The 11487-nt window shown below is 54.8% G+C and overlaps 3 protein-coding genes across 4 annotated transcripts in view; 1 reads left to right on the top strand and 2 right to left on the bottom strand.

Moving 5' to 3' along the window:
* Window positions 1-241, bottom strand: part of LOC113491274 (nucleoside diphosphate kinase 6-like) — a 1778-nt gene extending 1537 nt beyond the window's left edge. Inside the window, exon 1 of the mRNA XM_026868040.1 lies at window positions 97-241. Coding sequence (XP_026723841.1) covers window positions 97-241 — 145 coding nt within the window. The remainder of the gene's footprint in view (window positions 1-96) is intronic.
* LOC113491288 (rab-like protein 2A) lies at window positions 7-6314 on the top strand. Of its 2 annotated transcripts, none has more exons than XM_026868089.1 (6): window positions 7-155; window positions 2389-2468; window positions 3413-3524; window positions 5173-5270; window positions 5510-5593; window positions 5885-6314. In XM_026868089.1, exons 2-6 carry the CDS (start codon window positions 2427-2429, stop codon window positions 5963-5965), a joined length of 417 nt encoding a protein of 138 aa, XP_026723890.1. In that variant the 5' UTR covers window positions 7-155; window positions 2389-2426; the 3' UTR covers window positions 5966-6314. The 2 variants fall into 2 exon arrangements, with proteins under 2 accessions (XP_026723890.1, XP_026723889.1); XM_026868088.1 differs by lacking the exon at window positions 7-155 and adding an exon at window positions 796-814.
* A 129-nt stretch (window positions 6315-6443) lies between these two features.
* On the bottom strand, window positions 6444-11481 carry ARSA (arylsulfatase A). The gene is made up of 8 exons (XM_026868087.1): window positions 11327-11481; window positions 10744-10984; window positions 10097-10315; window positions 9476-9645; window positions 8881-9005; window positions 8584-8711; window positions 8079-8181; window positions 6444-7967 (listed from the first exon to the last, which is right to left on the bottom strand). The coding sequence occupies exons 1-8, from the start codon at window positions 11389-11391 to the stop codon at window positions 7666-7668; spliced, it is 1353 nt and encodes a 450-aa protein (XP_026723888.1). The 5' UTR covers window positions 11392-11481; the 3' UTR covers window positions 6444-7665.
* Window positions 11482-11487: the final 6 nt, after the last annotated feature.

Raw genomic sequence — 11487 nt, 5'->3', positions numbered from 1 at the left:
ACCGGGCCCGGCGCCGGCGGTCGCTGCGGAGGGGGGGGAACGTGCTCTTCCGTCGGTTCCTTAACACGGGCGCAGCCGCCCCCAGCAGCTCTCCACCTTCGCCCTGACGCTCTACAAGCACCGTGCTCGGGTGGACGGGCAGGAGGTCCTCGTGGGTAAGTGGGGGGGCCCTGCTGGGTGCTCCGGGGACAGGCCGGTGCCGGCGTGTGCGGAGAGGGAAGAGCAACGGTGCTGTCGGCATATCAGCAGCACACGGACCCAAAAAGCATGGGCTGCCAGACAGTGGTGTGTAGGCAGGAACATGGGGGACTGGAGGGCTCACAGCGTAGTTGGGGCGCAGGGACCTGCAGAGCTCATCCCGAGCACCCCTGCTCAGGCAGGGACGCTGCAGCCAGCTGCCCAGGACCAGCACCAGGAGACTTCTGGACGTCTCCGGGGATGGAGACTCCACAACCTCCCTGGGCAGCCTGTGCCGGTGCTCAGTCGCCCTCGCAGTGGAAAAAGGGTTTCCCTGTGTTCAGAGGGAACCCCCCGTGTTCCAGTCTGTGCCCGTTGCCTCTGGTGCTGTCACGGGGCACCACTGGAAAGAGCCTGGCTCCACCTTCTCTACACTCTTCCTTCAGGTGTTTATGCTCAGTGATGGGATCCCCTGAGCCTTCTCTTCCCCAGGCTGAAGAGTCCCGGCCCTCTCAGCCTTTCCTCACAGGAGATGCTCGTGTCCCTTCACCATCTCCGTGGCTCTTTGTTGGACTCTCTCCAGTATGTCCATGTCTCTCCTGTACACAGGAACCCAGAACTGGACCCAGTGCTCCAGGTGTGGGTTCGCCTCTAGTTGATGTTCAGTAAACTCAAATAAAAGATGGGGGGTTTTTAACCAGTAAGTGAAATGACTATAAGGCAACTTGTGAAGGTATGGATACATATGTCAGTGACTTACTTTTAACGTGGATTTAGTACTTTAAGTAACTTGCTCTAGTCTGAGCAATTCATCTGGCCTGTGTCATACAAGAGTTCAGGGTCTTCTATCTTCTCATTTTATGAACATAATGCTGATCATACAAGCTGCTTTGCAGAGAAGACCTGTCATGAAGTGTGATTTGTAAAGACAGGTGGTTTGAACTGAACACTTACAATTGTGCAAAATTACCACTTCCCTTGCTAGTGTATGTGATGAGCTATTCTTAGTAGCCATTGTCAAATTCCTTGTGGTAGAGTTAGGATTGCATTAAAATGTGGTGTATTTCTTTACTCTATGAATCTTATTTTTCCCAAGGATTTTAAGGTGGATAAATTCCTGTGTTCTGGAGTGACATGGGGTATGACAGGCAAGATCTGGAGGATTTAGTAATAAAAGCAGCAGTGTTTTTCAATAAGCTGTGGCAAGTTCTCTCATGACAGCTGCCACATTATTTGGAAGTTAATTTAGGGACATTCAGTAGGTCATGGTCACTTTTTTCCTTGTAAGTGAGGATTCTGGAATGACACATTAAAAGGATCAGGCAGTTTTAGAAGCTAAGTGAAACAACCCCAAATGAATGCCAGTGTGGTCTGATGAGTACTTGTCTATATTTTGGGCAGTTGAAGAAGTCACCAGCCTGTGAGTCTCATACAGTGTCCAGTCAGAAACTAATTTCAATGCAGAGCAAGTGCTAAGGAAAGTGGCTTATTAGGCTTTGGGTGGAGTAGCATACTTCAGTCTATCTGATACAAGTGTGCCTATGTCTGGTCGTTCTTAGTTAAAGCTGCGTAAATTCATACAGCAAATAAGACCCAAATATCAGCTTCTAAAGCCAGTAAGAGGAGAGGGGGAGATCTCTACCTGAGAGACACAAAGAGAAAAAGGCATTAAAATATTGATGACTGTTCAGGTCTGCACCTAGTCTACAAGGTACTTAATGAATTGGGACCTGTCTGTCTCAGGCTGGCTTACTGACCCTTCATCATTTTAGAACGAGCCGTGCCCCTGGAAGGAGCAGAGTTAAACTGTCTGCGAAAGGAGATGGAACAGTTCTTGTGGTGGCACCCGGCTGTTTGTCACGGTGTCAGAAATCAAGATGTTTAGATTTTGTTTCCTGTTGCCATCTCTAGTGGCAGAGTACCACATCGTCATCAGTCTTTGCGCTTTTTACTGGCTTTGTCTTACTGTCCGTTATAAGCCGTGTCTACCGATGGCTTCTCTTTTGCTAATGCCTATAGCAGAGTTCAGTGTCTGCACAACTAAGCCTAGCTAAGAAGAGGTCCTAGTTTTGGATGATCTCTTAGCCCTGGAATGTTTCAGATTGATGAGATTAAATCCGATATGTGACCCTGAGTAAATGGACTGGGTTTAAGTTGTGAGGAAGAACTTGGAAAGTTGGTCGTTCTAAGTGTGTTTTTTGTGTCTTACAGACTTCTGGGACACAGCTGGGCAGGAGAGGTTCCAGAGCATGCATGCGTCCTATTACCACAAGGCTCATGCCTGTATCATGGTAAGGGTAGTGTCCAGCTGTGATGTGGTGGAGTTTTGACTCACAACAGTCCCTGCTGACACTAGGCCTGTATGTTTTTATGATTACGCTGCCTTGTATTTCTTGTCTCTTCTAGTAGTTCAAAAAACTTTCCTATATTGTTCTTTGTTCTCTCACCAGACAAAACCAGTGTAGCTGGATATGTTTAGCTCTCTTCTGTCTTTCCTGATAGCACTTTTACTATATTCCCTGGCTTTCCTGTCTTCTGAGTTTATTTACTCTTGTCACTGTCTTTCCAGTCAGGTGGTACGTACAGCGGAATATCCTTGTTAGAAGTTGTTGTGTCAGAGGTGGTGTGAGGGAGAGGGCGTTCCTCTCTTGTTCTGCAATCTGACTATGCATTATGTAGTACGAAACTGTTCTGATACATTCTGCAGGGGTGCCACATAAGACATTCTTCTCTGGTCTTCTGTCCTTTCTATTTTGCTATACTTTGTGCTTCCTATTTATTAGGTCAAATCAGTCTTGTTTCCTGACTCTTAATCTGCTTAAGTCTCTTGATTTGTACTGTTGCTCTAACTTTCCACTATTTCTTATCACTTGTGAACATCAGTCAACTTCACTGATATTTTAATTGTTAAAATAGAGAAGCCTCACATCTGACCTGACTTAGCAGAACGGGTCTTTCCCGCTGCCATGGGTGGTAGAGTGCTTGTCATGGTATGAAATAAGAACGTAAAGGAAAATGAGGGACTGTTTCCTGCACCATGCGAAAAAACAGGCTGGCTGCACGTTTCAAGGCTTGCTGGATATTCTCCCTTTGCTCTTTCATCCTAACAAAGGCCAGACTCCTTTGTTGATATACTCCTGAGACAATTCTGGATTCTGTACTTGTGTTTGGTGCAGTGGGTTGGTCAGGAGCTGTCCTGCTGTTGATCCCATGACAGCTGGTTCTTTTTTGGAAGGTGTTTGATGTGCAGCGGAAAGTCACCTACAGGAACTTGAACAGCTGGTACAAGGAGCTGAGAGAATTCCGCCCGGAGATCCCTTGCATTGTGGTGGCCAACAAAATTGATGGTGAGTGTATCTTCTTTCAACCTCTCAGGATTGTGATGTGATTCTCTTCTGACCTGGCTGAGGAAGAATGTCATCCATCTGTTAGGTCCAGATGAGTTGTTGAGTAATAAGTCCCTCAGGGCTGTATTTTACCAGACAATAGCTGGGTCCTCTACTGACATTTCATGCTGTCTTACAGGCTCTTGCCCTTTTTTTACTAGCAATTAAAAATACAAAACTGATCCATTTAAAGTTCACTCAAGCGATGTCCTTCCAATTCTGTCCTTACCATTGCCCATTTCATCCAGCAAGAGCCCAAAAGCTGACTGGAGCAGTACCTAGTCAAAAATTGCAGGATGTCTTTCTGCAAAAGGAGCATAACCCATGATGTGGCTTCCCCAGTTACTGCCTTTGTATTGCTAATTCTGCCTGCAGGTTACCATGGGGCTCCTCTGTGCTGCGTGTCTAAACATACCTGCTAGCAGAATTGTTCACCTTCCTCTGCAGAGGAACCCAGCTAGGCACTCGCGGTTGCTGTCATTTGGGTTGTGATCTCTGAAATCACTGCAGCTACGACCAGGTGTGTCACCTGCAGAAGGTGTCTGCGCTCCTGCTGTAGTCTGTGGAAGTTCCTTTGGTTCAGGGGTGTGGTTTAGGACACGATTGATCTTGCCTAATAAAAACCTTTCCTATGGGATGGCCAAGCCAGCCGTGAATGCACAGATTGCACGGACTGTACAGGAAGTCCGAGGCAAAGGGACGTGGTGTTGGCAGCCGTACTGTAGACACAACCTCTGCGTAGATGAACCCTGCCCTTAGTGTGTGTGTGTGGCGCTGCTCCAGGAGTCCTCTCCCTGCACCTAGGTGAGGCAGGGATCGGCCCACAGCTCCCAACACGGGCCCAGTCTGCACAACAGCTGATTCAGCTCCCTGCATGGAGGCTGGAGCGGCTGCCTGGGGGGGGCTTGCTGGAGTCTGAACTACCTCAGCTGTGGCTTCTGTGGGAGCAGGCGGGTCATTCGGAGCCATCCTCCTGTGCTGGCACGCAGGCTGTCAGCACGTCCCGCAAACATTGTTCCAAAACTGCAATAAAGCCTCTGGCCTACTGAGAGGTTGGGGTAGCTGGACCTGCCTGCCTGCTAAATAAAAATATATAACAGTTGAGTCATTTGTATACTGTGAGCGTGCCCTTGACTTGCAGGAATGTAGGTAACATGGCATAAAGGCATGGGGAGTTCTGGTTAAAAAGGCCAAATGGGAGGGAGAGGCATGACTAGTGCTGTCAGTGGTGTCCAGGTCATGTGGGCAACAGCAAAAATCACGGGGATGTGCCTGGCAAACATTGGTAGTTGCCACACAGAAGAGGAACTGGCATGTTCTAGCTGCAAAGCATTATTTATTTATGGCACTCAGAACCCATCTGTAGTTTAGTCAAGCACTGTGGATAAACCAACACAAGCTCTTCGTGTTTTCTTGTCAGTGGTTTGCTGATGCTGTTGCTTTTAAAACCCTGTAGCCCTTGGGGAGGACTCTCCTAGCTCTGCACTACAGTGAGGAGGCCCTGACAGCTACACCGGGCTCTGGCCTCCATCCGTTCCACCACTCCTGCATGTGTTGGCGTTCTGCCTACAGTGGTATCTTACTGACCACTTCTTTTTTTTGCCCCCAGCGGATATGAAGGTAACCCAGAAAAGCTTCAACTTTGCCCGGAAGTTCAGTTTGCCCTTTTACTTTGTGTCTGCTGCGGACGGCACCAACGTAGTGAAGGTAAAACATGGCTGTTTGGCTCAGCATCTGAAAGACCCCCATGCAGCCCAAGGACATGGAGAGGGCTGTAGGCACAGAGAGCAGAAAATGGGCTCATACCTCTGCTTGGCTGCTTGTGAGGGCCTGGCAGCTATAGGTAGTCACAGAGGTTGTTTTTTTTCTTGGGGTGTGGGAACAGTTTCTTTATGTTGCAGAACCCCAGTGCCCTTTAGAGTGACAAGCATTCTCCTTCTCATCAGCTCTTCAATGATGCCATCAAACTGGCAGTTGCCTACAAACAGAATTCAGGAGATTTCATGGACGAGGTCATGCGAGAACTGGAGGTAAGAAAGGCTCTACTTCCCGCACTCCTCCTAAGTCATTGGCAGCTCTGCTCTTTTTCCCGTCAGGGAAAGCAGAGCCTGTGGCAAAGGGTGAAACTGGAGCATGGAAAGATTTGCCTTATTGCGGTGACCCCACGGGGTTTGTGTGCTGCTCACGTCTCAGTTGGAAGGGCTGAGGTGGTGACCCTCTGAGGAGCCCGCGCTGCCCTAGACTGAATTTGAAAGAACCACAGCAGAGTATAGCTGTTACTTTCATGCTTCTCAGCAGTTCCTTGTCCTGCTCCTTTCCAGAGCTTTGACCTGCAGAAGGAGAGTGAGACTTTGTTGGACAAAGAGGAGAGCTGCCCTGAAGAGAAGCCCCCATCTGCCTAAGCCCCGGACCCCGAGTCTGTTTTTCCCTTTGCTCTAGGCTTCTGGGGCTAGCTAGGGCTGGCCTTCACAGAGGAAAGTGAGTTTTCTCATGCCCCAGAACTCCAGCGATGGGCAGTGGGGCCTCTCCCCTTCTTGTGGGAGACTGTCCGGGCACAACACTGCCCGCCATGCTCAGGGAGAGGGCGAGAGCACCCCACGGCCGTAGTTACCGCATCCTTCGGGGCAAAGCGTGCCAGGAGAGCTGAGCCATGCCTGGACTTGCAGCGGAGGGTCCTGCCCAGCTGCTTCAATGGGACGTACTGGAGAAAAGAAACACTAAAGAATTTTTTTATAAAGCTTTAAGCACTTTTGTTAGCAGGCAGTCCAGTTACTACACAGTGCCATCCCCCACATTGCTCTCACAGCCTCATCACTGCTGCCTCTGTCCAGTCCATGATCTCTGCTGCAGTTTCTTTGGGTTTCCTTCCCCGTTCTGTTGTGGAGCAGCCAGATCCAGACTTCTAAACATGGAGGTTTCTCCTTTCAGATCCACTAGAGCTGAATCAGGTGGACTCTCACACCCAGGAGGTTTCTCCTGTTCCGGCCTGATGGAGGCGGCTGTGGCTGTTCCCAGGGTGTGTTCAGGAGACTGACGGTGCATTCCGAAGGGCCAGATACAAACACACACACACAGTTAATGTGAACAGCAAAACAGGTCGACACAGACAGCAATGTCTTTACCCACATGTATGTAACCACCCCTTACACAAGCGCAGGCCAGTCCTTTCCTGCTTTTCCAGGTGACCAGGATGTGAAGTTTTAGTGAAACACAAACACACCTTTGCTCCCTGGACTCAAGCACAGCACATGCAGAGATTCCTCATGTAACAGCATGGAACTTAAGTCCATGTGATACTCGTGGCTGGGTGTCAAGCCCCTTACCCAGCCATCCGTGTGAACCAGATCCGTGTCTCCCAGGCTGTGTGAGTCCAGTTTCAAGTTCACTGGTGCACTGTACACACACACTGGGATCCCATCAGTATCCACCCTAAGACCCTCTGTGTTCCCAGTCACTGTCCCCAAGACCTCTTGTCCCCTGTGACCAGTGGTCCATTCTTCCACTGCACCCTCCCCTCCCCTCTGACCAGGCTTGGGCTCAGCCCTGTGGAGTGACTCTTTATTTTTGGCCCCGCTGTTGATCAGCCCCAGCGTCCCTGACAGACCTCGCCAGAGCACCAGCCCTGCTGGCCGCCGGCCATGCCTGCACCCGCGGCACTCACAAGGGCTCAGGGGTGCTGAGCAGGCCCCACGCTGCTCCTGCCAGGCATGTCTGCGCCAGCTGCAGGGCCCTGCACGGCCCGCCCCAGCCCTGCCCTGGCCGGGGATGGTGCTGCAGCTCCAGCTCTGCTCCCACCCAGGGGGGGCACCGCCTGCCCCAGCTGCAGGGGGGGGTCTCGGGACACGGGGGCAGGCCCTTCGCTTCTTGACCATGGTTTGAAGGGAGCTGTTGTGGCTCTGGAGATGGCGCTGCATCACGGTCCCACCCTAACCAAGTCGGGGTTTCTGTCAGGAGGCCCCAGCCTGGGCGTCCAGCTCCTCGTGCAGAGGCGTCGCGGGGTCAGAGCTGTGGGGCAGCTCGAGGGCCGAGCTGGGTTAGTGGGGGCAGGGATCGGGATGGGGTTCCAGCGTGGAGCTGCGGAAGGGGCTGGAGCAGCGAGCGGCTAGGAGCAGCGGCAGCAGGAAGGCTTCGGAGTGCAGTTTGGTACGCAGCAGGGCTGCAGGGCAGGATCCCTGCCCTTCCTGAGCTGGCTCTCCCCAAAACTCATGTGCTGTTCAAAAAGCACTTTCTGCAGCTTGATCTCCTTCAGGACCTGCAGAACCTCCGGCCCCACGCTGCCCTGCAGCAGGTCATAGTTCTCAGCTGGGTCTGAGTCCAGGTCAAAGAGCAGTGGGGGCAGGTGAGGGGTCAGCGGCGTCAGCCCGTGGCAGGCCTGGTCTGGGGTCGTATCGCTGTGAAAGGAACCTGCAAGAGACCCCCAGGTACAGCTTGGTTTCTCCTCTTGGAGCTTTGGACAGCAAAACCACACGGGACTTCACCAAGTTGGGCGTGTGGAGGGACGGCAGCAGCACTGACCTTGGGTGAAGTAATGGGCCTTGTACTTGCCCAGCCTGACAGCGAAGGGGCCGTGCAGTGGGTCGGGGGACGGCGGGTAGAAGAACATCGTCCGACGGGGACTCTGTGGGGAGCAGCAGAGCTGAGCTCACCTGTGTAGCCAGGAGCCTGAAGAGCCTGGACACGAGCAGCAGAGCCTGCAGGGACTCGCAGGAACCCCGGTGCTACAGCTGGAAGGTGGCTGGAGGGGGAAGCTGACGAGCAGCAGCACCCTGTCTGCTCCAAGTTACTGGGCTCTGTCCACCCACTGCAGCCGCGGGGGTTTGGCTGGGCCACACGTTGCAGTTGTCAGAGCAGAGCAGCCTGGGGGAGCCCAGGAACTCCCAAGGCATGACCGAAGCCAGACAAAAGGTCCCAGCTCACGGACATCCCCAACCGCCAGCTGGTCCCACTCCCCAGGCACGCAGCTCCAGCCCCGCACCCGGCCTTCATGCACAGTGCTGGCCGAACCAGCCGCAGGACTCACCTTCCCTGACCCAAACAGCACGGGGCTCAGGTCATAGCCATCCAGGGCAACTCTGGGAAGGGCTGCTCCAGCCAGGGCAGCCAGCGTTGGCAGGATGTCCAGGGTGCTTGCCAGCTCATGCGTCACTCCTGTCACCCACCACAGCAAGGCACAAGGAAAGGTTCAAGCACCTGATCCCACTCCCATCCCTGCAACCCTAATTTCTCTCCCACCCTCTGCTTGTCCCAGGGCAGGCGAGCTACCGCGCCGCCTCGGCTGGCATCAGCAGCAGAAGGCACGAGCACTGCCCAGTCTCACCCGGAGCGACACGGCCTGGCCAATAAGCCACTGCTGGTTCCCGCATGCCACCTTCGTACGTTGTGCCCTTCCCACACTTGAGAAGGCCAGAGCTGCCTCCGCGAGCCATCCGCATGGTGGAAGGGCTGTGAGAGAGAAGAGCCACCGACCATCAGCGTCGCAAGTTCAGGCCACCCCCTCCCCAGTGCTGCCGACGGGGCCACGGTGAGAGACACGGTGCCGGCGTGTGACACTGCCATGCTCCCCAGCCTTGGGAGGCGGGAGGCAGGCGGAGAAGCCAAGGGGTGCGAGACACCTGAGCAGGGCACCAGCCCAGTGCCACTCACACACGAGGGGAATCGGGGTGTATTTGGGCTGCTGCACGCTCCTGGCCTGAACCCTGCGAGGGCTCTGCCCGTAAGGAAGGACACAGCTGAGTCACAGGAACAGGGACTGCACTGGGTCCTCTCCAGAGTAGCGTCCACCTCTTTCCTTACTGCAGGTCACCAGGGTCTCACCTGGCAATGCCTCACCACATCCCTTTTGCCCCAGGTCCCCCAGGCCACGGCAGCAGAATCTTATCAGTGATGAAATCCCCGCTGCTGAGCCCACTCACCCATTGTCAGAGGTGAAGAACACCAGGGTCGAGTTTGCAAGACCATTTTCCTGCAGCGCCTCCAGCAGCTGTCCCACCGAGCCGTCAAACTCCAAAAGTGCGTCACCAAAGGGCCCACGCCGCGACTGCCCTGCGTACTCCTGGCTTGAGAACTGGGGGTAGTGTGTGTGCTGGAGGAAGAGCAGAGGAGATGCCTGTGCACAATCCAGAGCTGCACCTGGTTCCCAGTTCACCCAGGGACAGTGAGCACCCCAGCTGGGACACGGAGATATGTGACAACAGCCGTGAGAGGAGAGGAGGCTTGTCCCCAAGCTTCAGAAGCATCTCTCGGCAATGGCACAAAGGAGCTGAGCCCCAGGAGAGGATGAGGAGCCCCAGAACGGGAAGTTTTCCCAAGTGGGCTCCTGGCCCAGAGACATGGGCAAAGCTCCAGGAAGAAGCAGCCCGAGAACATTATCAGATCAGTGCTGCCATGAGACGTGGGCGTGGGAACAGCAACCCCGGGTCATCCAGGAGCAGGTATGACTGCTCAGCACAGTGCTGGGGCTGCAGGGGCTGAGACCCCTGCACTCCCCACAGGACACCCACCCTCGGCCCGGAGCAGCCCTCCCCCTCTCCTACATGGGAAGCATAGTAGAGCAGGAAGGGGAGGCCTCGTCGGGCACAGTCAGCGATGAAGTCCTGGGAGAATTTGTTGTAGAGTGGCACCAGATCGGGGAAAGAGACCGGCTGCTGCACAATGCTCTGGTTCCAGAGCAGCGGGACTGGCACTATGCCTTGGTCACAAGTGCCAAAACACTTGATATCGGGTGGGAAGCAGGTGAGATTCTGGCAAGGGCCCTGGAGAGAACAAAAAACACTCTGTCTTCTACCTGTGCTGCAGGACAGTGAGGGGAAGGGAGCAGAGTCTCACAGCAGCCCACCACCAGGTCCCACAGGCACACTTTGGGTGGCCACTCCCAGAAGCACAGGGGTCTGTCCCTGGACCACGCTGCCCCATCATCATCTTCTCCTGGCAGCAATTCGGATGTTTCTTTGTAGCCCAGGTGCTGACCCTCCCTCCCTTGACAAATGGCGTATGTTCCCCTGCACCCACATTCTGCAGAACTGCCCTATCATATGAGCACCTCGGGAACTGGCTTTCCCCACCAGCACCCATCTCCCCGACCTGCAAACACCCACACCCAGGCAAGCACCACGGCCCATGTGCTCTCCAGCAAGCTTCACCTCTCAGACGCTCTCCCAGACCGACCCAGGACACCCCTCACCTGGTCGTGGGAGTAGGGCACCCCCAAGAAATGGTCGAAGCCCTGGTGGATGGGCAGGAAGGAGCCATTAACCCCCAGGCCCAGGTGCCACTTGCCAACCATGGCTGTGGCATAGCCCTCAGCCTTCAGCACCTCTGCAATGGTGACCTCTGACAGCGGCAGGCCTCCCCGTGAGTCTGGGCTGAACACACCGGGGTACACCCCAGAGCGCATCTGGAACCGGCCCGTCAGCAGCGCTGCCCTACAGGAGAGAGCGGAGAGAGAGGAGGGGCGTCACACCGGACGCAGCACGGGCCAAGGTGCTCAGCCTCCTCAGAGGGTGCCCCGGGGGTTCCTCGGCACTGGCAGCTTGGCCCTGCAGTCTTATGGCCGCCGCTGCCACCTCCCTGCCCGCTGGGATGCTCGACTGGTCCCTTCGCCGAGCAGCCGCACCTTCGGGCCTCCTGGGACAGGGCAGGTTTGTCACCCCTCCGTTCCTCCCAGCACCGCAGCTCCCCAGCTGGGTGCCAACGCCGCCTCCACCCCGGCCCCGGGGCCCTGCAGCACCGGCCAGCGGGTGGGACGGGAGCAGCGGGGCACGCACCGGGAGGGGCTGCACACCGGGGAGCTGCTGTAGAAGTTGGTGAACCGCAGCCCTTGAGAAGCCATCCGGTCCAGGTTGGGCGTGGCAGAAGAAGGGTGCCCGTAGCTCCCCAGGTCCCCGAAGCCCAGGTCGTCCGCCAGCACCAGGACGAAGCTGGGGGG

The sequence above is a fragment of the Athene cunicularia genome, assembly GCF_003259725.1.
Source record: "Athene cunicularia isolate RWA chromosome 1 unlocalized genomic scaffold, athCun1 chr1_part2, whole genome shotgun sequence".
Classification (NCBI taxonomy): Eukaryota; Metazoa; Chordata; class Aves; order Strigiformes; family Strigidae; genus Athene; species Athene cunicularia.
The sequence above is the reverse complement of the archived record's forward strand: the minus strand, read 5'-3'. Positions and strand labels throughout refer to the sequence as shown.